This window comes from Panthera onca, chromosome A3 (assembly GCF_046562875.1).
Source record: "Panthera onca isolate mPanOnc1 chromosome A3, mPanOnc1 haplotype 2, whole genome shotgun sequence".
Classification (NCBI taxonomy): Eukaryota; Metazoa; Chordata; class Mammalia; order Carnivora; family Felidae; genus Panthera; species Panthera onca.
In genome coordinates this window covers 108728173-108755601 of record NC_138341.1, presented here as the reverse complement: position 1 = coordinate 108755601, position 27429 = coordinate 108728173, and the positions used below count along the sequence as shown (strand labels likewise).

The following is a 27429-nucleotide window of genomic DNA, read 5'->3' as shown; positions in this document are numbered from 1 at the left end:
CCCTGAAAGATAGATAGCTCAAGCCTGAGTTGGGAGAGAAGAAGGGGTGTCAATTCAAGATTAGAGTGTTGTCTCTCAGATGTCGGCCTTCCTGACACCCTTCTCTGGCCCTTGTTTGCTCATTCATTTATTTATTCACTCACTCATTCAAGAAATATGTGAGGTTGGGGTGCCTGGATGACTCAGTCCGTTAAGCATCTGACTGTGGCTCAGGTCATAATCTTGCAGTTCATGAGTTCAAGTCCCACGTCAGGCTCTGTGCTGACAGATCAGAGCCTGGAGCCTGCTTCAGATTCTGCGTCTCCCTCTCTCTCTGCTCCTCCCCTGCTCGTGCTCTCTCTCTGTCTCTCTTAAAAATAAATAAACATTTAAAAATATGTTTAAAGGAAAAGAAGTATGTGAAGAGCCTCTGCTTAATTTCAGGGTCATCTGTTCAGCATCTTTCTTAGAGTGACATCCCTTAGAGTGGCATGATACGTCTATTTCTCACTCTCAGAAGAATTCAGAAAATCAAACAGGTAGTTTGGGGTAAGTGTTTTGGAATCTGTATTTTCTTTTTTTAAGAAATTTATTTTTGGGGCAGGAGCAGAGAGAGGGGGACAGATGATCCGAAGCAGGCTCCACTCTGACAACAGAGAGCCTGATGCAGGGCTTGAACTTGGCAAACTGTGAGATCATGACCTGAGCTGAAGTCAGATGCTTAACCAACTGAGCCACCCAGGCGCCCCCGGAATCTGTATTTTCTAACTTTTCCAGTTGCCTCCTAGTCTCTGTTGACTTCCGACCAGAACTGAACCTAGAAAACAGGACCGATTGAATTTGCTGTAGTCAGAGCCCTGAGGGCCTGAGCTGCCCACCCTCCACCCCCCAACCCCAGGAAACAAGGAAGGCTCGGTGGCAGTTATGGTGTTCCTGCCTCCCACCCCATCTGAACCTTGGGAGTAGACAGAGTTGCAATATTTGAACATACTTCTTCCAAAACACTATTCATTCTTATCTCAAATTCAAATTTACCTGGATGCCCTGTATTTTAATTTGTGAATCTGGCAGTCCTACCTGGGAAGGGCTCTCTCTGCCACAAGAAAGACCAAAGGACTCATTTCTCACTTTTCAAGAGCCTCTTCCCCTACAAATATTCTCACCTTGAAGTAAGCCATGGCAGGCTGGGCCCAGCTGGACTCTGCTCTTGACTCTCCACAGCTAGCCCCCATGGAGGGAATGGAGTAGGGTTGGCCCAGTGTGAACATCTTGCACTGGGGACCAGGAGACCTGGGTTCTAGATCATGGTCTGTCCCCAACAGGTTCTGTGACTTTGCATAGGACAGGGTGCCTTTCTGGACCCGATTTCCCTATTTAGAAAACAAGAGGGCTGAGCGTTCTATGGACCACTCATGCATCACACATGGATTTAGCTTCCGAGTACAATCAGGACAGGAGCATTTGGTCATTTGTCCACTCTGCACCCAGCCAGAGCTGTGTGTGTGTGTGTGCATGTGTGTGTGTGCTGAGGGATGAATGAGAGATCCCAGACTGCCCTAGGTAATGCAGGAAATGGCTTGTTAAGTGCTAACAGCCATGCTTTTTCAATTTTGTAGTGTGGAAGCAACTCCAATACTGGCAGATACGGTGGGGGGGTGAGGAGCAGTGAGAGGTCCTGCCCCATTTCTGTCTCCATTTACTCTGTCTGAATGACCTCACCTTCATCTCTCCTCACTCCCTGGAGAAAATGAAAGTTCCTTTCTCTGTTCCGGGAATAAAAGGGAACAAAGACACAATGGCAGACTGTTGAGTTGAGCTTGAAAAGGTCCAACGACAGGAGTCCAGTTCCCACCAGAGCTACCTACGGCTCGTGTAGCCCCATTTGGGAGGCCGCTTTTGACAGCCCTGGCTATTCATCCATTCAGTCTGGTTCTGAAACATAAGGTAAAGACGAGGGGCAGATGTATACAGAATCTGTGGGTAAGCCAGAGAAACGAAAGCAGTAAATGGAGAGAAAAGTGCCTCCCTTCAAAAGGCTGCTCTTTTCCCTCACTTTTGCACCGTGGACATTCAGCAAGATAGAGAATTAACTGAGTGGGGTTGGACAAAGCTCATGCTAGGGCTGGAAATCCAACCAGCACATTCTCAGAACCACCTGGAAGACGGGGCTATGGCATCAGGAGGGCGGAGCTGGCTGTCGCTCTGGAGTAGAACAGTACTGGCTCTTGGTTTTAGGAGGGGAGCTGGTGTGTGTCATCGACCCTGTTGTTGTACCACCCAGGTCCCCTGAGGTCCTTCTGCCCAGCTCTCCCTGTGTAGTTCCAGTTTCCATGGCTGTGAATGCTGGTACCTGTGCCATTCGGAAAATCATCTTGGGCGGGGACAAGAGCTAGAGGGGCCTGGGAGTCCCTCCCCCCAACTCCTCCCTTCATAACCAAGGACAAGTGTGGAAGTACAGAGCTCAGCTCCTCAAGGTAGACAAAGCCCAAGGTGTACTGTATGCTCCAGATCTCCCTTTGGGATCTGGCTGAGCCTGGGGCCCCACCAGAAACGCTCCCCTCCTTGGTTTCTTCTCCTTTCATATACTGCTTCCCTCATTTTCTTACTGGGTTCTCCTTAATTAATTAATCATCTGATTCATTAGGGAACTTATTTTGTAATGGACCACTTACACCTGAACTCCAGTCTTAGGGTCAGATTCTGATCTGATTACAGGGGGCTGGACAACCAGTGTTTGAACCCCAGGAGGACATTCTAGTTAACTCTCCAGGTTCTCAGGAAGAAGGGGAACCAGGGGAGCATCAGCCTTAACCAGCCATGGACCAGAAGCAGAATTCTCATTTAGGGCAGGAGGAACCTGCTAGGAACAGGGGCTCCTGGGGGGGTCTGTATCACAACCTCTCATGTTTGTGTTATCACTTCAAGGTCTTTGAAGTGATTTATAGAGAAGACTTAATTTACTGGTTAAGAACATGTGTCTTAGAGCTGAACAGATTGGGGCTCCTGTCCTACTTCTGACCCTCACTAGCAGCATGACCTGGGACAAGTTGCTCAACCTCTCTGACCCTTAGTTTCCTCATCTATAAAATGGGACTAATATTGGTTTGTACCTAACAGGGTAGTTGAAGAGTCAAATGAGCTAGTGTATGTGCCTGCCAGCCAGTGGCGAGAGTGTTGGTTCTCCTCCCTGAGTCTCAATGTTAACATAAAACAGAAGCCCACACCCTCTGTTTTACCAGGATGTCGTCCGAGGTGGGACATACCAACTGCTAAATAATGCAGCCAGCCCGTGAATTTGCAAGTGTTGTTATGGCAACCAGATTTTTTTTAAAGTCACTAAAAGCTGGCAAAGAACATGGAACTGGGACTAGGTGACAACACAAAGTGATGGGATGACATAAATAAACCTAGAAAGAAAGGAGAGGAAGGAGCTGGGAATACGAGATGCAGGAAAATGCACACTAAGTCAGAAAAGGACAACTGTGTATGAGTGGGGGCTGGGAATCTGTGCCTGGTCTGGACAGAGCAGAGGGTGTGAACTTGGAAAAGGCATTGCTACATGGTCCATAGCCCTTCCTGTCAGGCTGCCTGTGCTACTCCGTTGCTTTTTGGGCAGCCCCTGGCAGGAGAGAAGGGACTGTCACCCTCAAATGACCCAAGGGATCGGACCAAAGGATCCTGGCTTGAGCTTTGAAGTCCTGTGTTCTTCCTCGCTTTTGCTTCTGTCCCACCTGCCTGCTTTTCCCCTGGGAGCTCTCTGGTGGGAGCCATGCCCTCCCTGTCATCTGTCTGTAAATTTGCAGTAGCTCCTGGCATCGGAGAAGTACCAGAGATCCGTGGTGCCACTCCTGGGAAGTCAAAGAGATGGCCTCACTCATAGCTGAGTAGTTGCAGTAGCATCGTGGGAGCCGTAACGCCTTGGCAAATACCAGGTGGACACCTCATGAAGGAGTCGGAGAAACTCCCCTCTCTAGAGACCAGAAGAGCCCACATGATAGAGCTGAAACTCTCATGGTCACAGGGGAAATGAAGGACCTACCATGACAGGAAGGATGCTTGTGCTGTTTGTCCACCCTAGATTCATTTTCTGCTCTGCTCTGCTTTATGCTCGGAGACTGACCCTATGGGTGGCAGTTTTTGGGGTTCACATGCCAGCTGGATTCTTTTTTATAAATAGCCCCTCCGTTAAAATCTTCTTCTCCTTTGAACCATCTGACTGGCCCCTTGGAGAAAGAGTAAAGGCACCAAGTGTCCCAATTTGTGTGGGATTGATTTTCTGAGGCAGCAGTGATGCAGGTTAGAGGGGAGGAGGTGGAATAAACTTGGGGCATGTGAGACAGGACCCAGGAATTGAACAAAGTGGGTCACATTGTTCTTAATTATAGGTTATTGTTCCTGGCCTGTGCTGGTGCTTGTGGGGGAAAAGAGGCAGGGATCTTGGGCAGTGGAGATTGGGGACTTAGTTCACTCTGGGAAATCCTTCTGCATCCAATAAGGCTCAGTCCCAATGGGATGGGAAACCCAGAGCTGGGCATAAGCCCAGAACCAGGCAACAGGCTGAGAATCATGAGCCCGTTCCACCAGAGAAACTGGCGTAGGTAATAAGGATGAAAGTGGGGGAGGTTAAGGGTTACTCTCATGGTCTTAGAGGAGTCTGAGTAGGGATGAGACAGGCAGGAAAGGACAGGTAGGAAAGGACACATAAAACAGAAGCCCACACTTTCTGTTTTACATGGTGATAAATGTCTGGTGGCAGAATCATAGCTCATGATTATGTAGCTTTGGCTTTCCCTTTAGTGATGTTAGGGGGGGAAGGAAAGCATTGTTATAAAAGTGGGCAACTCTCTCCGATGCCAGGAAGGGAGATCACAGTCTGTTTAGGAAGTGAGTTGCTGGTGTGTTATGTATGGTAGAGGAATTCTGTTGGTAATACATGATACTGACTAGACTTGGGTAGAGTCATCCATGGACAAGCCTCCCAGCCTCCTGGCCTCATGTAGGGGAGTTGCTCTTCAGTCCTTCATGAGGAATCTACCTGGAAGTAAGCTGAGCATCATGGCTTCATTCCCACCTGTTCTCACTTTGCTGCAGGTGACCCAGGAAGGCCTGGACACCATTCTCCCAGGCATTCACACGGGCCTGAAGGGGGGTGCAGAATACATTTCCCTTTTCTGTTCTGTGCCCTTATCTCCTTCAGCACCTCCACAACTGAGTATAGGAGTAGACTGGAGGTGTAAAGTTTCAGTAAAAAAAAGTCAAGTGTGTCAAATCTCACTTTATGTCTCTGTAACAGATTAAATTAGTTCTTGAGTCTTGATTTGCACATTTTGGAGACAATTTGATGTTTTGCAAACTTCCGGATATACATGCATCTGTATCTGGGGCTTTATCTTCTATTTCATTGGGCTGTTTATCTATCATGCCCCTGAACACCTCAATGTTGTTTTTTTTTTTTTAAATTTTTAACGTTTATTTATTTTTGAGACAGAGAGAGACAGAGCACGAACAGGGGAGGGTCAGAGAGAGAGGGAGACACAGAATCTGAAGCAGGCTCCAGGCTCTGAGCTGTCAGCACAGAGCCCGACGCGGGGCTCGAACCCATGGACCGTGAGATCATGACCTGAGCTGAAGTCGGACGCTCAACCATTTGAGCCACCCAGGCGCCCCAACACCTCAATGTTTTCACGACTATAGCTTTGTACTAAATACTGGTCTCTGGTAAAATAAGTCCCTTCAAAAAGGTGATTTGGGGGGCACCTGGGTGGCTCAGTCGGTTAAGCGTCCGACTTCGGCTCAGGTCATGATCTCACGGTCAGTGAGTTCGAGCCCCGAGTCAGGCTCTGTGCTGACAGCTCAGAGCCTGGAGCCTGTTTCCGATTCTGTGTCTCCCTCTCTCTCTCTCTGACCCTCCCCCGTTCATGCTCTGTCTCTCTCTGTCTCAAAAATAAATAAACGTTAAAAAAAAAAAAAAAGGTGATTTGGCTTGAATTTTGGAATAAACTTATCAAGTTTAGTATTGATTTTTGTTTCTGAATCTTGTAACCAACTACCTTGTTGTGCACTTTTATTAGTTCTATGTGTTTTTATTAGATTTTTTCGGTTTTTCTGTGTAGACAGTATATTACCTGCAAACAAGGGCAATGGCCTTTTATAATGCATACGTGTTTTTTCTTGTCTTATTGTGCTGACTTCTACTACAGGTTGAATGGAAGGGATGGAAGCAGATTTTTTTTTTTTTTTAATTTTAGGGGTATATTTTTTATTACTACTATTTCTATTGGGTAGTAGTCAAATTACATCTTCCATTTATTCTTTGACTTCACATTTACATTTTTTCAAGGCATTATTTTACAATTTGTTACATTCAAAATTTAATGACATGTAATTTTATAGTATTATTATTTAAAAACTCTTGTCCAAAATTACTCTAATATTTCATTTTAATTTTATTTGCTTCTTGTATTTATATTTTGCTTACTTAAATAGGCTTTAAAAATAAGTTCTGCAATGGGTCCCCTGGGTGGCTCAGTCGGTTGAGTGTCCGACTTCGGCTCAGGTCATGATCTCACGGTCAGTGAGTTCGAGCCCCGCATCAGGGCCTGTGCTGACCGCTCAGAGCCTGAAGCCTGCTTCGGATTCTCTGTCTCCCTCTCTCTCTGCCCCTCCCCTGCTCATGCTCTGTTTTCTCTCTCTCATAAATGAATAAACATTTTAAAAAATTAAAAAAATAAGTTCCGCAATAATCAGTGGAAAACAGACATTTTTCATCTTGTTCTTACTTTAAAAGGGAGCACCAACTCCCCTCTTATTCTCATCTTGGGACTCCCACTCACTTTTTTAGAAATTCCATTGTCTACCCAAAGGATTTGCCTCACCCAGGGTCCGTCCCTCTCTCCTTGGCAGTACTTTCTCTGGTGTTTCTCTCCCTCTATGAGAATGCCCTTGGGGCTCCAGAAGGCAGTTCAAGGCTTTTGACATTCCAGGTCCCACAGAACAGCCAAGGATGAGCTCTTCCTTCCAAATCTTCTCCCCATCTGCATGTTTCGTAAGCACCTCTTCATCCCTCACATTTTCTAGTGCGTGGCTATTGAATCAGGCTGGAAAGGCATGGGACTATGCGTTCTCTCTTCTGGTTTTTCCCTCCCTCCCTCCCTCCCTCTTCTCTTTCTCCAAGGAGAAAGAACTTATTTTTTGAACTACTCCTGGGTGAGGTTAGGTGCCTTGTTTTCCCAACAGCTATTCACAAGGGAGCCCCAGTAACAACTCACATTTCACTTTGCCCACTGATCTCACTCCTACATCAAGGACTTCCAGATGGGGCAAGGGTGGGGAGATTTAGCCATCTTTAAATGGTGAAGTGAGATGACAGAGAGGTTTAAGCACGCTTCCACATGTCAAGATTGTGTCACAGAACCTGGGAACCAAGACGGTGGCCCCTTCCGCTGCTGGTCCACAATCTCCCTGGGTGACATGCATGACTCCTCTTAGAGGAGCTTGAGGAAGAGTGAACTTGGGGAAGCATTTCATTGGTGTGTCCCTGCTTCTTGATCTTAGGCATTCCCATAACTTAGATGGTTCTAGTGCATCCCTACCGCCACCACCTAGATTTAGCCCATAAAGGAAAAAGCAAGGACAAATGCCTCTGTGTTCAATTAACTCTTTTTTCTTTCTTTCCCAACATCATAGGGACTGGAAGGAGTGGTCCTTGTTTTTTTCTTCCTCTATGGGAAAGACTTCCCCTACATCATAGTCTCCTTCCTGAGAGTCATTAAACTTCCTGGCTCAGGCTTAATGGTGGAAAGGGCATTCTCAACATTATGGAAAAGCTCCTGTGATTTGAGCTGGCCTGGTATGGGTGGGAGTCCAAGATAACTATAGACTTGAAATCACAGAAAATAAAAATACTCTGATTTGGTAATCCCCAAACATTATATCCATTATACATGACACAATGTTTTGGATTCCTCTAGAAGAAATTCTTTTTCTATAATTAGTCATTATAAACATAACAGATAATATTTTTTGACCACTTATGATGTACTAGGCATTTTTCTTTTTTTTTTAATTTTTTAACGTTTATTTATTTTTGAGACAGAGAGAGACAGAGCATGAATGGGGGAGGGTCAGAGAGAGAGGGAGACACAGAATCCGAAACAGGCTCCAGGCTCTGAGCAGTCAGCACAGAGCCTGACGCGGGGCTTGAACTCACGAACCGCGAAATCACGACCTGAGCTGAAGTCGGACGCTTAACCGATTGAGCCACCCAGGCGCCCCGGCATTTTTCTAAGATATATAGTTATACCACGTATAATCCTATTATGTATGTACTATCACTACTCCCATTTAATACACGAGGAACTAAGGCCCAGCTAAGGGGTAAGGTATCTTCCCAATGTACATGGTTAAGCAGGAATTACTGTCTGAACCTGATTCTGTATGATTGTGCCTCCCTGGCTCTTTCAGTCCATCCTGGCCCCTCCCTGGCCGCTTTCTTCATCCTGCCCTTCAGCCTGCTGCCTGAGTCTGTTCTCCCTTTAGACAATCTGCGTGTTTGTGCAAATCAAACAATTCATCATTCCATGTGTATTCCGTCTCATTTCCCCTCTTCTACATCTTTGGTCATTCTGTCCCCTTTGCCTGGGATGCCTTCTCCCCACCATCGTCCAGGGCTCTGCCTGACTACCCCACCACCCCGAACCTTCTCTGATCCCATGGCTGGAAGGAAACTGTCTTCTGAATTCCTTCCACTTTTGTGTTTACAGTGTCTCCATTTTGTATATCATCTCAAGAGTCACCTTGGGACCCAGGCTTGCACCTCCATCAGCTCTCTTCCTCTGCAGCATCACAGAGACTGGATGAGTGGGTGGAAGGCCCTTTTTTTACACACAGTGGACCATCCCTGAAGCCAGGTTCAGTCAAAAGATTGTGTTGGAGCCAGAGCTGGGATTACCATTAAACAACATTAAACAACACTTAACCAAGCTTCCAGGAATTACCTCTTTCATTTCAGCCTGTGACACTCATCTGCGGAAATTCACTATAAGAGTCAGCAAAAGGATGCAAGGACCTTGTGCCTACACGGCCTTCTGTTCCAAGGGCTGACCTTCCTGCTTCTGGGAGGCAAACCTCCTTCCTGCTTGTTTCCCTGTCCAGCGATTACTTCTTCATTCTAAGTTCCAATAAATCCCTTGCCTCCCACGAGTTGGTTATACCTGAAGAAAGTGCCAGACACATTTTTTTTTTCCTCACACAGGTTTAATCTCTTGGAAAAACTGTCCCTTATTTGGAGCTCTCTGAACACAGGAGTAAGCTGGGCAAGAAACCCCAGGGGACAATGTGCGCCTGGTTGGTATGCCTCAGGAGGGAGGCTGACCTGGTGACCAGAAGGCATTTGGTTCTTGGGAAGCATGAAGAATGACCACTGCTTGGGGTCAGCTGATAGTGACTTGGTTGAGGATTGCATACTGTGTCTTGGGTGGCCCCAGACTCGCTTTGTCTTTGAATATGAACAAACCCCCTTTCCCACTACCTGCTGTCCTTTGGGTCAATGTCACCTCTCCTCACAATCTGCTTTCCCATATGCTCTAGTATCACTTCCAAATAGCTCCATGTACATTCAGGTCAATGTGTTCAGACCTCCCCCAGTGAGGGCATGTTTCTCATGGGAGAAAGAAACATAGGAGCACTAGAGGGGCCCTGGCATGATGCTCTTTGGTTTCTCTGGAATCTTGGAGTCTGGATTATGAAGTCACATGGATGGGATGCACTCTTTGCTTGTCAGAGGGAGGGAAGGTGTCTTTTGTGCAACTTCTCCCAGTAGGTCAGAAACCAGTTTAAATGGCCCTTGAAGCATTCCTAGAGGAGGTTATCTTTTTTGGAAGATTCTTCTCCAGAATACAGTGGCTCAGGGCAGTTCACTGGATCAGAGTTAGACCTTGGGGCAATGTTTTGGCTCCAAGTGTTAGCTGTGCATCCTTAAGTAAATCATTTTTTCATCTGGCGTTCAGATCTCCTCACCTAAGAAAGGAGTAAGTTGAATCATATGCTCTTGAAAGGCCATTTCTTGCTCTAGTGCCCTATAGATGTGTGTGTGTGTGTGTGTGTGTGTGTGTGTGTGTGTGTGTGTTTCTGAGCCTAAGGGAGAGAGAATGGTTAAATTGAGGAGATATGTTTCAAACCCATCATTTCCCCCTAGAAACAGAACTCTTAAAGTTTTCTAATCACCTCCCACATGTCACATTCTCCCTCATAAGTCTGGAATTGGTTTTTATGCCTGAGCGCTTAAAGCCATCTTTTGATTTCTTCAATTTGAGAATCAACTTATTTAGATATGGGATGCTGAAAGAAAAATCTCTAATAATAGCTTCATCACAAAGCCATATTTTCTCTTGTTCTGGCCAAGGAAATGGATCTGTTTTGTCAAATGAGATTAAAATTTCAATACACAATAGTATATATAGACATTTACATATCTAAGTGCATTAAAAGTATCTTAAGCTTATCATTAGTCTTTTTTTATTTTAGAGAGAGAGAGCATGAGTGGTGGAGAGGGGCAGAGGGAGAGAGAGAATCTTTAAGCAGGCTCGGGGCTTGATCTGACGACCCTGAGCTCTTAACCTGAGCTGAAATCAAGAGTCGGATGCTTAACTGACTGAGCCACCCAAGCGCCCCTCATTAATTAGTCTTGAGAAGAAAAGGGTGAACACAAATGCAATTAATTTTTTATTACCTTAACACCAGTTAGATGAATGGACAGTCTCCATGCAAACAGCGGTTTTCATTACACAAACAAGATGACTTTTAAACAAAGGGGTAACACGGGCACAAAATCGTTTCTGCATGCATGAAAACACTCCTGGGCTGTAAGCTTGAGGGATGTAACCTACATGAGGCTGGATGCTGGTTTGAGCTGCCACTGTTCTAAATATGCCTTGAACAAATTTCTTCTCAGTTTCATGATTGAACTGTTTAGGTGGCTATTACTTTGTTTATATCTAAATATACTTATATATATGGGGAAACACTTGAACATTGTGGTTAAGATTCCATATATTAATTATTTAATTGGATAACATAACACTCATTCCCTGGAAAAAATCACAAACACACCGATATTTACAAAGTTATTTCGGTTAAATTTCAATGAAAAGAGGATGGTCCATTTCAGGTAAAAAGGAAAAAAGGGCTGAATTCTTTTGACACACACAACTGGTGCACAGTCTACTCTTAAAGAATCTTCTAATTAGAAGGGTCTGGATGGGGGTAATAAATAAAAGCATAGTTATTATTCTATTTGTAAAAATGCGGATAATCCCAAATACTTAGCTGCTTGCTTTAAATCGCATTGTGTATATTTTGTAAACTTAGAACTTACAAACCATTTGGCTTAAGCTAATGTTAAAGTGAGTCTGCATTTTCTGAGGGTACAGTGATTGGGCTGAAGGTGAGTCTGCTGGGTGGTGATGGAAGAAAACGTTGGTTGAAACTTCACTGTTGGGCAAACCAACACTTACTTCAAAGGCAAACAAGCAGACAACTCATTAACCCTTTCTCTACAGAAAAGTCGGAGTTGTCCAAATGTGGATGGGTCAGTCCCAAACCGGGTACCATTTGTAGTCTCTGCTTCAAAATGAACAAGGAAAAATTGAGGACATATATACACAATCATCACCAATGTATACTAATGCAAACATTATGCAGCCCTGGGGCAAGCTCCTTGACAACATGCAGGGAAGACCGTCAACGCTTCTGAAGAGGTGGGGGGCGGCGGGCAGTCATTGAAGTTCTGAAGTTAAATCTTCCTCATTACAACCCAGGACAGGCGTTCCTTTTTTTTTTTTTTTTTTTTTTTTTTTTACCCCAGTGTAGATGGGCTGCACTGTGAAGAGTTCAGGGGTCCCTGGTCCAAAGAACAGGAATGAAAAAGCGGGAGTGTTTCTTCACATTAAGTCACAGTGAATGGGGATTCTCTTATCCAAACTGTTCAATATCACTTAGCCATTCTTGTCACTAGTATAGTACAAACCACTTTCACAAACTCTGGCGTCAGCGGGCTCCCCCAATACTCCTGTAAAGTAGACAGTACAGGTATTTTCATCACCCTTATTTCATTGAAGCAAAACCAAGAAACCGGGAGAGTAAGCATCCAGGTCACATGAATCTTAAAGACGTGAACCCAGGCCTTTCCGTTCCAAGTAGAGATCACTTTGTTCTCAAAAGACGATTTGTCCTAGAAAAGTGATCCACACCTTAGTAAAAGAGCAACATAGATTATGCTCATTGCCAGTGGCAAGCTCCACCCCTTTCTCTGTCCCCTTCCTCCCTGACATTACAGCCTCTGAATCCTTTACACTAATGTATCAAGGACAGGATGTGGTCCTCATTTCAAGACTGTATGTCTTCACCCAAAAGAATGATGAGCTTTCAAGCATCAGTGGAAAAGAGAGTTTTTTTGGTCCTTTACTTTGAAATCACACCACTGTAGCTAACCAATGGCCTGGTTATGAGAAAAATTCTTTTCTCACAGCTAGAATCCTGAAGAATATCCTTTGGGAGGTAATGGGAGCTGAATGGGAAAGTTCAACGTGATGGCATGAACCTTCTTCCCAAGAGGCTGTAAACCCCACACTCTGACGAACTTATCCTTACATTTCCATCACGTCTAAGTGGCTTATTCTATAGCCTTTTGACTTTCCTGCAAACTGATGAGATAGAGAATGAGGGTAGGTAGATGGAGAGTGAGTGCCAATAACCATGTGAGGCTTCTGACTGGCCATTGCTTGGTGACACCAATAGCTTCTGACATTTTTTCTTATTTAATTTTTGCACACAGTAACTGGTAAATGCCAGCTCCTGTCGCCTTGTCCAATCTCATTGGTGTGGCCGGCACACAGGAGCTGTCCAGTCCACGTCAGCTGCGTTGAGTCTCACCGCCCACCATGACTGAGAAGCATCCGCTCCTTGAGGGCAGCGAGGTGGGAACACAGTTGCCCTTTTCCCAGGCAGCCTGTGTGAACTTGGTTACTGGTGGACTGTGCTCGGAGTGCTGGCTTTTGGGTTTTCCACCTCAGAGCACCAGGCGGTCACTTGAGCCTGATACAGTCCACCTCTTCGGTGGCCGGCATGCCGCTGGTTTTGAGCTCCAGGTCGGCGCTGGACTTGCTCCCGTGATGGGAGGGCCGCCAGTGGAGCAGCAGCATCTTCTTGAAGTACTTCACGGTGTTGTTCTTGACCGTCACGAAGCACACGGTGTTGATCATGCTGTTGCTCATGGCGATGCACTCGACCATGTAGAAGGCAGTGAGGTAGTGCTTCTCCTTGACGAACACGGCGGGGAAGAAGTCGCGCACGATGCTGAAGCCGTAGAAGGGCGCCCAGCACAGCACGTAGGCCGTGAGGACGCACATGAGCACCAGCACCGTCTTCCTGCGGCAGCGCAGCCGCTTCCGGATCTGCTCTGTCTGGAAGCCCGGGACGGTCTTGAACCACAGCTCGCGGGACACCCTGGCGTAGCACAGGGTCATGGTGAGCACAGGGCCCACGAATTCCACGCCGAAGATGAACAGGAAGTAGGACTTGTAGTAGAGCTGCTGGTCCACCGGCCAGATCTGGCCGCAGAAGATCTTCTCCTGGCTTTTGACGATGAACAGGACCGTCTCTGTTGTGAAGTAGGCCGATGGGATGGCAATGAGAATGGACACCACCCAGACCAAAGCAATCAGGAAGGAGGCCGTTTGATAATTCATCCGTGGTTTCAAGGGGTGGACGATGGCGAGATATCTGGCGGGGGAGGAAAGCCATCAGTAATAATGATATGTGCTTGGAAACAGTCTCGATCTAAGCCCAAACAGGCACAAAAACAGGATGGCACAGTGAGTTCCCATGTAATTATCCAGCTTCACCAGACTTCATCTTATTTTAGCAACATTATTTGGAGTAGTGCAGTGGTTTAGTGGAAACAGCACAGGCTTTGGGCAAACAGGTGGAATAAATCCCAGCTCTTCCCCCTTAGTGGCTTTGGGGTCTGGAGGGAATCACTCAGCCCTTCTGAGATTTATTTCCTCAAATGCAAATGGGATAAAATGACAACCTACCTTGTGGGGCTGCTGTAAATATTAAACATGATAATGTTTGTCAAATGCTTTGCATTGTAGTAGGTGTTCAATAAATATATGTGGCGTTCTTGTTATTATTATTAGTCCCACTGACACCACCTTGGCTTTCAGTCTTGCCATTCTGCCCAAGAACTTAATACTTTCAAAACTCTTTATTCCAAATACCTCATGGTTTTGAGGTGAAAAAAGGGCTCTGGAGCTCAGAGAGAGGTAGGGGCCTTTTCAGGGCAGTGCACTAGGGCTTTCCTCTCCCCTCTCCCCCAGGGACCATCCTGCATTACAGAGCAGGAGCGTAGGGGTGGGTTTAGGGTGGAATTTAAGGAGTCTAACGTGAGAAGTAAACGACTTGCCCAACCTCACTCGGTGCAGGGACCAGGATCCCGGCTCCTGATACAGAGCTTTTACATCCACCTCCTGGGTTGTCTCAAGCTCAGATGAGGTGTGTGAAGTTGCCTCGACACCACAAAGCGGCACACAACGTTAGAGCTTTATCCTGCTCGTTCCAGTGAGCGACCCTGCCTGGGAGAGGTTGGAGCCCTCCGGGGGGTCACTACAGGCTGCACTATTGAGCAAGGTTTCACTGGTGCTCGCTCTTGCCGAGGAACTCTTGGAGCAGGTGTAGTTCCCCCAGGAGTGGGAGGGAGCAGGGGTATTTATACACCAACTCTCCTAAGTCATTGTTGGGGGAGCCAGAGGAGGCCTTCGGACAAAGAAACGCGGGTGTTGACAGGTGGGAGTGGACAGGGGCGCAGACGTGACAGGAGCAAAGGGGTCTGAGAGGAGCGTATCAGTAGCATCTGCTACAACCTGGTAAATCCACAGCAGGTTGCTGGTCCTGCTGTGGGCCCAACCTGTGTAAACGGAGACAGACTAGAAGACACAGTCCTTGACCTCCGGGAGCTTTTCTTCCACACAGAAACTAGAATAACAAGTGACAGGTCAAGAGCGACTTGAAGGAAGACATGGTCATTATGTTAGCGATGTAGTCCGGGAACGCTTCATGGAGCTTGTGAGATTCTGACCACGTCCTATTCACCCGCTGATGAAGGCAGGATTCCCCTGCCCTACGGAGAACGAGGTGAGTGAACACACAACACCCGGCAGTGGACGGATGAGCCCTAGAGCAGTTAACTAGTCACCTACACTCACCGCCCAGAGAGAGGGACACTGCCAAGCATGTGGGGCCACATAAGAGTGGCACACAGGAACAGAATGAGCCAGCAGGGGTGGTGGGCAGCAGGCTTTGTAGCGACAAGAGGATTAAGTGACCCTGGGCTCCCATGAGAGGATGTGATCGGCTTGTTTGAATAATTTTGCCACCTGATAGGGAGGTGACACTCATCAGGTTGAGGACTGAGGGTGCAGCTGGTCCAGCCGAGACAAGACTAGCAGGTCAAGAGCCTTTCCTGCTGGGTAGAGGGCTATACCTGGCGAGGACAGAGGGCCTCATGGCTAGGGACCCTGGGGGCCCTGTGGGGCTCGAGGATGTCAAAGCAGCACAGGGAGTTTCAGGTTTTCCAATATAACAGCCTAATAAACAGCACTCAGGTTCAAAACCAATTGAAAAATAAGGCAAAACAATAAGAAAGATGGACGGCCAAACTCTCACTCCCAAAGTGATGACACTGATACTGGACAGTAGGGCTTTTCTCTGTGAGCACAGGGGCCACTTCATAGTCAATGAAGTAAACCTACAAACCCTGACACAGGCCAGTGAGAGAGACACAGGCTTCCTTGTGCACCTTACTCCTTGGTAACACATGCCTGTTCTATGTGGAAATATCAGAAGGGCTATCTACTGCCATTTCTGAATGCCACTGCCAGAAGAAGGGTGAGATTTATGTGCAGAGGACTTGGGAGAGATGTTATTTCAGCTCATAGAGACCCTAGGAGGGTGCTGATCTCAGGAAACACGCATCCACGCAGACAGATGGTAACAAAGATCTTGTGGCTGTCCCTCTTGCCAATGGACAAGTCATGGAGAAAGATCAGTTTTAACAAAATACTATAGCTTCCAACATGCTTTATGTAGGTTTACCTTCTCAGAACCTGACAAAAAGCTGGAGAGGTTGTCAGTCAAGTTATTATTATTTCTGTTTCACAGATGAAGAAACTAAGTCCCAGGAGCATAATGGATTTATCCAGCTTGGAACCCAGATGTTCTGAGTCACTCCTAGGCCAGTGTTTTTGCCTTTCTTTCTTTCTTTTTTTTTTAATTCTTCTTTTTTTTTAATGTTTATTTAATTTTGAGGGAGAGAGAGAGAGAGTACGAGCAGGGGAGGAGCAGAGAGAGGAGACGCAGAATCTGAAGCAGGCTCTAGGCTCCGAGCTGCCAGCACAGAGCCTGATGTGGGGCTTGAACTCACGGACCGCGAGATCATGACCTGAGCCAAAGTCAGAGCTTAACCGACTGTGCCACCCAGGAGCCCCTCCTTTCTGATTTATTTGATGACAACTCTGAATTTTGGAATCTCTTTTGTAATGAGGAAGTTGTTACTGGATTCGAAAATATTACAATTTAAGAGTCCACGACAGAAGAAGCAGGAATGTAGAAATTCTCTCTGGCATTGGTTATCAAGATACTTTTCTTGCTGGAACTATATTGGAGGGGGGTTGAGAGGGAAGGAGAGAGAGAAAGAAAGAGAGAGAGAGATGAAATCCTGAGTTAGTTCTGTTTCCAGAGTCCTCTTGGCTACTGAACCACCATTTCCCTAGCAACCCTCACCTTGGCATTTCAGGCTCTGCTTCCTGCATTCCAGTGGAAGACAGCGTGGGAAAGAAAGAAACTGGACGACTTTCTTGTATCACACACAAAAGTGAATTCAAAATGGATTAAAGACCTACATGTGAGACCTGAAATTATAAAAATCCTAGAAGAGAGCACAGGCAGTAATTTCTCTGACATCCTCTGTAGCAACTTTTTTTCTTGATATGTCTCCTGAGGCAAGGGAAATAAAAGCAAAAAATAAACTACTGAGACTGCGTCAAAATAAAAAGCTTCTGCACAGTCAAGGAAACAATCAACCAAACTAAAAGGCAGGGTGCCTGTGTCGCTCAGTCAGTTGAGCGGTTGAGTGTCTGACTCTTGATTTCAGCTCAGGTCATGATCCCAGGGTCATGGGACTGAGCCCTGAGTCGGGCTCCTCACTGAGCATGGAGCCTGCTTAAGATTCTCATTCTCTCTCTCTCTCTCTCTCTGTTCCTCTGCCCCTCTCCCCTGCTCATACTCCCTCTCTAAAAACAAGAACAACAACAACAAAACTAAAAGGCAGCCTACACAATGGGAAAATATATTTGCAAATGACATATGCAATAAAGGGCTAGTATCCAAAATATATAAAGAACTTCTACAACTCAACACTCCCAAAGCAAATAATCCAACTTAAAAATGGGCAGAAGACATGACCAGGTACTTCTCCAAAGAAGACATCCAGATGGTCAACAGACACATGAAGAGATGCTCAACATCACTCATCATCAGGGAAATACAAATCAAAACCACAATGAGATAGCACCTCACGCCTGTCAGAATGGCTAAAGTAAAAAATACAAGAAACAACAGGCATTGGCGAGGATGTGGAGAAAAAAAGGAAAACTCCTGCACTATTGGTGGGAATGCAAACTGGTGCAGCCACTGTGGAAAACAGTATGGAGGCTCCTCAGAAAGTTAAAAATAGAACTACCCTATGATCCAGCAAATCCAAAGCATACAAAAACATTAACTCAAAGGGATATATGTACCCACCCCTATGTTTATTACAGCATTATTTATAATAAATAACCAAGTTATGGAAACAGCCCAAGTGTCCATTTATTGATGAATGGATAAAGAAGATGTGATATATAGATATATATATGTGATTATATTATATATATACATATATATGTGATTATATTATATATATACATATGTGATTATATATATACATATATATATAATGGAACATTACTTAACTATCAAAAAGAATGCAATCTTGGGTGCCTGTTGGCTTAGTGGGTTAAGTGTCAGATTCTTGATTTCAGCTGAGGTCATGATGTCACAGTTTGTGAGATGGGGCCCCGCATGGGGCTCTACACTGACAGCGCAGAGCCTGCTTGGCAGTGTCTCTCTCTCCCTCGCTCTCTACCCCTCCCCGGCTCTCTCTCTCTTTCTCTCTCTCAAAATAAGTAAACATTAAAAAAAAAAAATGAAATCTTGCCATTTGCAATGGCGTGGATGGAGCTAGAGAGCGTAATGCTAAGCAAAATAAGTCAGGAGGACAAATACCATATGATTTCACTCATATGTGGCATTTAAGAAACAAAACAAATGAGCAAAGTGGGAAAAGAGAGAGAGAAACAGAGAAATACACTCTTAACAATGGAGAACAAACTGGGGAGGTGGGGGGGGGGATGGGCGGAACAGGTGATGGGGATTAAGGGGTGCACTTGTCACGATGAGCACTGGCGCTGTGAGGAAGTGTTGAGTCACTATACTGTAGACCTGAAACTAATATTACGCTGTATGTTAACTAACTGGAATTCAAATAAAAACCTAAAAAAAAAAAAAAAACAAAGAATGATGGTAACATTTGCTGCCTGGGTGATGGGCAGAATGGCAGAGCTGTGGATGGAGCTGGGAAGCTGACGGCAGAGCTGGTTCAGGGTGAAAAAGGAACCACTCTTTGTATTACGACTGGATGGCTGCTTCCTAAGAGACTCCTACGTCGCCCAAACCCCCAACGTTATAAAGACAAAGGTTTCCACAGGTCAAAGGGGATGAGGACAGGGATAACTCTCACCTGAGTGAGCATCAGAATCACTCAGGGAATTGGATAAAAATGCAGATTCCTGGGACCTAGCCCAAGGGATTCTCATTTAGTAGGGCTGGGGGGTGGGGGCTAGGAATCTGACTTTGTATCATTTGCCCTCGGGGATTTTGTGCAGTTGCTGGACAGTTACATCTTACAAACACTGGTTTTAGGGTTGGAGAGCTGTAATAACAGAGTTGTTTATCCTGCAGGAATTATGTTTTAAAAAGAAGATGCCTCTTAGACCTCTACGTGTATTTCATTATGAAAAATAATGAACTGCCTCATTAAAAGGGACGACAAACCTAAATAGCACTGAAAGCAAGGAAAAAACTGAAGAGTTCAAAGGAGACAGAAGGGAAAAAAGATGTGTAAAAAACACATCATCAAAATGAATTTAGGGGCCTCTGGGTGGCTCAGTGAGTTAAGCGTCTGATTTCAGCTCAGGTCATGATCTCGCAGTTTGTGGGTTCGAGGCCGTGTCGGGCTCTGTGCTGACAGCTCAGAGCCTGGAACCTGCTTCGGATTCTGTATCTCCCTCTCTTTCTGCCCCTCCCTTGCTCGCACCCTCTCTCTCTCTCTCTCTCTCTCTCTCTCTCAAAAAAAAAAAAAAAAATGAACATTAAAAAATTTTTTTAAATAACATTTAAGAAAATAATAAAAAAATATTTAAAAATGAGTTTCAGCACACCGTGGACCAAGAGGATGTTTTACCAGCTGCCCCCCTCAAACAGAGCCACCGGTGACCTGATACTGGCTTATAGCTCTATAGCTGTTTGCGTAAATAAAACACGTGTAAGATTTGTCACAAGCTGCTACTAGAAATTTTGTAGATTTTATAAATTTATAACAGAGCAAGGACTTCCAGAACATCTCATGCAAATGTATGCAAATGAGCCCATGGATGTACGCAAGGAAACAAAGGCAAGGATGTCCTTCCCTCTTTTCTACAAATAGGCGGTTATCTTATTTTAAAATCAGCTCTGGGGCACCTGGGTGGCTCAGTCGGTTGAGCGTCCGACTTCAGCTCAGGTCACGATCTCGCGGTCTGTGAGTTCGAGTCCAACGTCGGGCTCTGGGCTGATGGCTTGGAGCCTGGAGCCTGCTTCCGATTCTGTGTCTCCCTCTCTCTCTGACCCTCCCCCGTTCATGCTCTGTCTCTCTCTGTCTCAAAAATAAATAAACTTAAAAAAAAAATTAAAATCAGTTCTACAACAAAGGCACCAGAAACAAGGGTACATTACCCTACGATTCTGTTTTTATGAAGTTAAAGAACAGACAAAATTAAACGACGATGAGTGAGATCAGAGCCATGGTTGTGTGGGGTGCGAACTGACTGGTAAGGGGGACAAGGGAGTTTTCTAGGTGATGCAAATAAATGTTCCACATCTTGACTTGGGTACTGGCTACAGGACAAACGTGGTACGCGTGACCCTGACCGGAAGGTGCCCTGGTGAAGTCTCACGTGGCCTAAACTTTCTGCTTTTGCGTTCGGTCGTGTTTGTGGCTGCTCGCGCTCACGTGACATGCCTGCACCCACTCTGTGGCAGACGTGGTATCTGCAGGCACGGCCCAGAGCTGGGGGGGCTCAGGAGCCTCCCTCTCGCCCACGTCTGGGGGGTAACGTGAGCCCCAAGTGAGGAAACCAGGTCTCCTCTTGCCTCGAATAGATGAGCCAGCCTCCGAATCGGCAGCGGTGCCAACCTGTCGGGGCTGAAGTGAGGAAAGGGGCCGCCTGGCCCAGCCCCCATCCTTACCCCTGCCCGGCACCCTCACCTGTCGATAGCGATGGCCAGCAGGGCGTTGGTGGAGACGTAGAGTGAGACTGTACGCAGGTAGTTGACAGAGGCGCAGAGCGCGTGGCCGTGCTCCCAGGAGAGCTGGCGCACCACGTAGTAGTCCATCTCGAAGGGGCAGCAGATGACGGCCACCAGGAAGTCAGAGACGGCCAGGTTAGCGATGAGCAGGTTGGTCAGGTTGCGCAGCTTCTTACAGCGGGCGAGGGCAGCAATAAAGACAAAGTTGCCGACGCCGCAAACCAGCATGATGCCCGCCAGTGCCACACCGATGACGATCTTGGCGGCAAAGAAGGTCCGAGTCTTGGTCATGTCCTCGTCCTCGTCCAGAGGGAGGTCGTAATCACCATAACTGAAGTTGAACGGGAGGGAGGAGGTATGGTCTTGAGCCGGGCTGAAGTTGGGTGCGAAAGTAGTGTTTCCATTCTGGGCTGCCATGGCGGAGACTGCAGGTGGAGTGGTGAGAATTCTGAGCTGGGGATCCAGACCTTCTGCTGTCGTGATTTGCCGAGCCTAGCACCCCGCCCACATCCTTGAGGAGAGTCACCACGCCATCCTGGACCCTGGAAGGAGACACAGTCAGTGGGCAACATGCAGGAAAATACCTGGTAATATTCTCCCAGAGCTCCCCAAGTGGAAGCCAACCAGACCCAGTGACTACCCTGAGACAGAATTACCCAGACTTTGGGGGAGAGAGGACATGAGGTCTGGAAACTGGGAAATCCTCCATTGGCTTTCAGGAGGTACTGGGCATAGGATGAACTAGATTCTCCAGAGACACCCACAAAGAGCCTGCATGTCTGTCTTTTTCTCAGGAGCCGGGACCAGTCTGACTGCCCAGTCACTCTCTCCTTCCCACCATCAACTCCCACAAGGTCTTCAAAAAGTTTAACAAGCTTGTTCCAGACGGTTGGCCCAGGCTTCCACAGCAGCTACCATGCCGTGTCACCTTTTGGTCAAGGGCAATGAAGCCGGAGGATCGGGACACACGGCAAGGTCTTTCCTCCAAAGCAGGGCACTGGCCCCTATGTCCTGGCCAAACCTTGGACATGGACATCACCAAATCCATTTTCACATGAACAGGCTGAGTCATCCTGGGCCAGTGATTTATGCTGTCTGAGCACTGATCTTCCTATAAACCAAATCCCCGCTGCCTAGACCGGGCCTGGACAGTGGAGGCTGGACAGGAGTCTGTGGGATGCAGGAATGAGGATCCGCCCAGGATTCTGCTGGTGAAGGGGGCTGTGGGTGGGAGAGAATTCTGCTGCTGCTCCTCTGTGCTTTGGGAACCAGATCTAACAAGAAACGCTTTGTCTGCTTCCCCTCCCTGCTCCCACTTTTGTGATCAGCTCCCTGTCTCCTTGGACAGCTCCCCCCCCTCCCCCCCCCCCCCCCCCAGTTCTCCCCCAGAATCAACCCTGACTGGGAAGCACCACATCTTGTCACCAAGGTCCCTGTCCTCTGAAAGTGGTGGTAGCTGCTCCAAGACCCGGCTTAACTGAAAACGGCCCCCAAGGGGGGGCAGGAGTAAGGGGAAGGGGATATCAGGGAGGACCCAGGAGGGCCTGAGGGCTGAAACTGTCCTGAGTCCTTTATGTTTTCAGTGCCTCAAGATCCCCACGGCAAAGGAAAATAAAGTCTCTGAAGTACTGAGCCCTTAGGAGATGGGGCACCACCGGGTTCAACGCATCGGAGGGCCTTGGGAAAAAACAAAACAAAACAAAAACAAGAAACTCGAGATCCCAACACCAGCAGAAAGAAGACCCCAGCCATCAAGCTGTGTCCTGCCTCTCCAGGCTTAACACAACTGGAAACGACTCCAAGTGTGGGCGCCGCGGGATGCTGATAGCAAGAATGGACCAAACTGGAGAGCGGGTTTGGCCCGGCCCCGTCAGAGGAGGGGGAGAGAGAGGGACAGGAACTGAAGCAGCAGGGACGGCCGTCGCAGGGTGGCAGGGCCGCTCGAACATGCAGCGCGTGCGACTGCTGCGTACCCGAGGCGAAAACCTCCTCTGCCAGACGACGTTCAAGTGCCAACGGCGACCGCAGCCGGGAGCGTCCTCCGTCCGGGTCGCCTCGCCTTCTCCCGCGAAGCCCGGGTCCCCGCAGACAGTGCCCGACCCGAGACCGAGAAGCGGGAGTCGCGTCCTCTCGGCTGCCACGCTCCGCGAGGAGGGGACGTGAGCCCGGGTGGCGCAGGTCTCGGCCCCATTTTTCCGGGGACGCACCCCCCTGCCCCAGACCAACCCGCTTCGGGCGCCCTCTCCCCTCCCTCCCTTACCCGCCCCGGCGCGGCCGCGCGGTCCCGGAGGCGCCGCCCAGCAAGGGCGGGAATCGAGTCGGAGATTCGGGCTCCAAAGGCGAAGCGTGCGAGGCCTCCGGGCCAGAAGAAAACCGGGGTTAGGGGCTGGACCCGGTGAGCGGGAATTACCCGGGAGATGCTTCCCTCTTCAGCTTCCCTTTCAACGAGGTGCCCCCTGCCCAAGCCCTCCCCTGCAGTTTGGCGCTCGCCCGCCAGCCCAGCCGCCCGCGCGCCCCAGTCCCGGCTTCCCGTCGCCGGGTCCCCTGCCCGGTCCTGGCGGGTGGTGGACTCTCCCGGCACGAACTCCTCCACTTGGAGTCAGCCCGGGAGCCTCCCGAGAAGCACGGGAGGCAAAGCAACCCGAATCCCCCGGAGAAAGGAGTGGGCGTCGGCGCCCCCAGCCCGAGTGGATTCGGAGAAAGAAGTGGGCGTCGGCGCCCCCAGCCCGGATGACGCCCCCACCGCACCAAGGGAGCCCCCGGACCGCGCAGAGCTCAGCACCTACCTGCCTGGGCGCCTCCTCCCGGCGCGCTCCGCTGCCCTGGCCGCCGGGTTCAGTACTGGGGGACCGCGACTTCCTCGTGCAGTGGCACTGCGTTCCGGGGTGTCCTTTCTTCCTCGCTCCAGCGCGCTTCCCCCGCGCGTCGCGGTCTCTGTCTTCCCGCTGGAGTTGGCGCTCCGCCCCTGCAGCTCGGCAAGGCGCCTCGGACCCTGCCCGTGCGCCCCGCCCCGCCCCGCGCTCGACTCCGCCCCGGGGTCCCCAGCCTGCCCCCGCGCCGAGGCACCGGGTGGGCCTTCGGCTCCTGCACCTGGTGTGCCCAGGGCGCCGGGCGCGCGGAGTTCTGGCTGCGTTGGCAAGGATCCCCAGTCCGCCGGGTTGGCCCGCTCCAAGAGGCTTCTGCGTCTTCGCACCGAAGTGTGAATGAGACCTCAGTAGCAGGGGTTAGGTGGTGCGGAATCCGAGCCCTTAGTGCCCCGCCGAGGGGCCTCTCTGGGGTCGCCCATGCAGGAGCCGGCTGTCCGGTCTTTGGCAGGAGCCCCCACCAGCGTCCGCTCCCGCTACACGGCGGCTCATTTAGGAGGACGCTGGGGTACATTCCATCGTGCCCGGGGGGGGGGGGGGCGGCTGGTGCTGGGGAGACTTGGAGGTGCATAGTGGTGGGTGGGTGGTGATGGAGATGGAGGCTCTCGGGGAGGAAGCTGGGAATCCCGGGCAGATTGCCCTGCTCAAATCTCCTACCCTGAAGTCCTCATCAAAGCCTTGCGATACCCATCACTGCCAGATTCCTTGGCGTTTCAGAGATTATCCCACTTGGGCCTCCACCAGTCTGTCTGGAGCCATGTTTCTGGAGCCCTGCACCTTGCTTCCTCCAGGTTCTGATTGTAGGCAATTTCCATTACCACTCTGTTCCTAGGTTTTCTTTATGCAGATTGGGAAGATTCCTTATACGGATTGGGAAGGAAGAAGTAAAATGGTCTATGTTGCAGATGGCATGATGTCTTTGTAGAAAATCAGAAGGAATTGACAAAAAACAAACAAACAAACAAAAAAAAACTTTCCAGAACTAATAAGTGATTATAGCAAAGTTTCAAGATACAAGGTTAATACAAAAAAGGCAAATGCTTTCCTATATATCAGCAATGAACAAGTGGCACTTGAAATTGAAAATACAATACTATTTACACTAGCAGCCCCCAAAGGAAAATACTTAGGTATAAATCCTAACAAAATATGTACAAGATCTATATGACAGAAATCTAAATAAATGGGGAGATATTACCTTGTCCACGGATAGGAAGATTCAATATGGTCAAGATGTCAGTTTTCCCCAATTTGATCTACAGATTAAAAAAAAAACAATCAAAATCCAGCAAGTTATTTTGTAGATATCAACATTTTTTTCTTTTTTAAAGTTTTTTTATTTATTTTGAGAGAGAGAGAGAGAGAGAGAGCACGAGTAGGATAGAGGAAAGAAAGAGGGAGAGAGAGAATCCCAAGCAGGCTCAGCATTGTCAGCACAGAACCTGACTCAGGGCTCCATCCCATGAAAGGTGAGATCATGACTGACTGAGCCACCCAGGTGCCCTTTCATGTAAACTTTAGAATGTTTGTTGATATCAGGGCACCTGGGTGGCTCAGTCAGTTAAGGATATGACTCTTGATTTCAGCTCAGGTCATGATCTCACCTTTCATGGGATCGAGCCCCGTGTCGGACTCTGTGCCAACAGTGCTAAGCCTGGAGCCTGCTTCAGATTCTGTCTCCCTCTCTCTCTCTGCCCCTCCCCAGCTCGCACTCTGTCTTTCTCTCTTAAAAATAAATAAACATTAAAAAAAAAAAGATTCTCTCTCTCACTCTCTCCCTTTGGCCCCTTCCCCACTTGTATGCACGCTCTCTCTCTAAAAAAAAAAAAAAATAAAATAAAAATTAACAAAACAAAACAAAAATTTGTATGAAGATTCAGAATAGCTCACACAATATTGGAGAATAACACAATTGGAGGACCAACACTACCTGACTTCAAGACTTACTATAAAGCTACAGTAATCAAGACAGTGTGGTATCGGTGAAAGAATAGACAAATGGATCAGTGGAAGGGAGCAGAGAGTCCAGAAATAGATCCACATAAATATAGTCTTTTGATTTTTGACAAAGGAGGGAAGGCAGTACAGTGGAGAAAAGACAGTCTTTTCAACAAATGGTGCTGGAACAATTAGACATCCCCATGTGAAAAAAATCAATCTAGACACAGACCTTGTAGCTGTCACACAAATTAACTCAAAAGGGATCACAGACTCAACTGTACAATGAAAAACTATAAAATGCCTAGAAGATAACATAGGAGAAAATCTTGATGACCTTGGATTTCGTGATGGCTTTTTAGATACAACAACAAAGGCAAGATCCATAAAAGAAAGAATTAATAAGCTGGACTTCATTAAAATTATAAATGTCTGCTCTGCAAGAGACACTGTCAAGAGAAATGAAAAGACAAACCACAGACTGGGAGATAATATGGGTAAAAGACGTATCTGATGAAGGACTTTTACCCCCAAATACACAAAGAACTCCTAAAACTCATCAGTAAGAAAACAAACAAACCAATTAAAAAATTGGCCAAAGACCCTCACTGACACCTCATGACAAGAGATATAGCAGACAAATAAGCACATGAAAAGATGCTCCATATCATATATCATCAGGGAAATGCAAATTAAAATAGCAGTGAGATACCACTACATATTTACTAGAATAGCCAATGGCTGGAACACTGACAACACCAAATGCTGGTGAGGATGTGGAACAACAGGAATTCTGATCTATTTGTGGTGGAAACGCAAAATGGTAAGGCCACTTTGGAGGTTTGCTGGTTGGTTTTTTTTCTTTGTTTTGTTTTTGCTTTGCTTTGTTTTGTTTTGTTTTACAAAGCCAAACACATCCTTACCATAAGATACAGCAATCACATTCCTTGGTATTTTAAAACTTATGTCTCCACAAAAACCTGCACATGGGCATGTGTAGCAGTTTTATTCATAATCACCAAAATTTGGAAGCAACCATGATGTCCTTCAGTAGCTGAATGGATCACTAAACTGGAGTACATCCAGATAACAGAATTTTCAGCGCCAAAACCAAATGAGCTCTCTATCAAGCCGTGAGAAGACACAGAAGAACTGTAAGTGCATATTACTAAGTGGAAGAAACCAATCCGAAAAGGCTACATACCGTGTGATTCCAACTACACGACATCCTGGAGAAGGCAAAACTATGGAGACAGTAAAAGGGTCAGTGGTTGTCAGAGGTTAGGCAAGAGAAGGACAAAAAGTTGGGGCATGGGGGATTTTTAGGGCAGTGAAACTACTCTATATGATACTATGATGGCGGAGACCGGACAATCGACATTTGTTCAAACCCATGGAATATACAACAGCGGAGTGAACTCTAATGTAAGCTACGGACTTTTGGGTGATAATAACGTGTCAGTGTAGGTGCATCGATTACAACAAATGTACCACCCTCGTGTGGGATGTTGGTAATGGGGGAGGCTCTGCGTGTGTGGGAGCAGGGATTATATGCGAAATCTCTGTACCTTTGGCTAAGTTTTGCTGCGAACCTAAATCTGCTCAAGAGAATAAAGTCTATTTTAAAAAATGGGTACGGATTTTCAGGAGCTTGATTTGTTAATACATATAAGAAGCCTTGAAATTTTAACATTCTTTAATGCAGAAATTATATTTTTATTAGTTTTTCCTGTGTAAATAATAAATGGAGCAGTTAAAGATTTCACTACAAAGATGTTGATCGCAACATTGTTTAGTATAACAAGGAACTGGAAACAACCTGAACTCTCTACACTTGCTTAATATGTGATAAAAAATGTCTTTTATGAAATACCACATAATCATATAATTTTCTTGAAGCAATACAAATTCATATGATTAAAAAATC

The 27429-nt window shown here is 47.3% G+C and overlaps 1 protein-coding gene across 1 annotated transcript; it reads right to left on the bottom strand.

Moving 5' to 3' along the window:
- Positions 1 to 13061: 13061 nt before the first annotated feature.
- Positions 13062 to 23679, bottom strand: PROKR2 (prokineticin receptor 2). The gene is made up of 3 exons (XM_060612799.3): positions 23487 to 23679; positions 20660 to 21242; positions 13062 to 13758 (listed from the first exon to the last, which is right to left on the bottom strand). The coding sequence occupies exons 2-3, from the start codon at positions 21115 to 21117 to the stop codon at positions 13062 to 13064; spliced, it is 1155 nt and encodes a 384-aa protein (XP_060468782.3). The 5' UTR covers positions 21118 to 21242; positions 23487 to 23679.
- Positions 23680 to 27429: the final 3750 nt, after the last annotated feature.

What these genes read in the sequence shown, in the direction of transcription:
- PROKR2 (XM_060612799.3), bottom strand. Translation starts at nt 21,117, where the DNA reads ATGGCAGCCCAGAATGGAAACACTACTTTCGCACCCAACTTCAGCCCG. An exon ending in CTGGCCATCGCTATCGACAG is followed by an intron (nt 13,759 to 20,659) that starts GTGAGGGTGCCG and finishes CTCCCCCGCCAG; the next exon opens with ATATCTCGCCATCGTCCACC.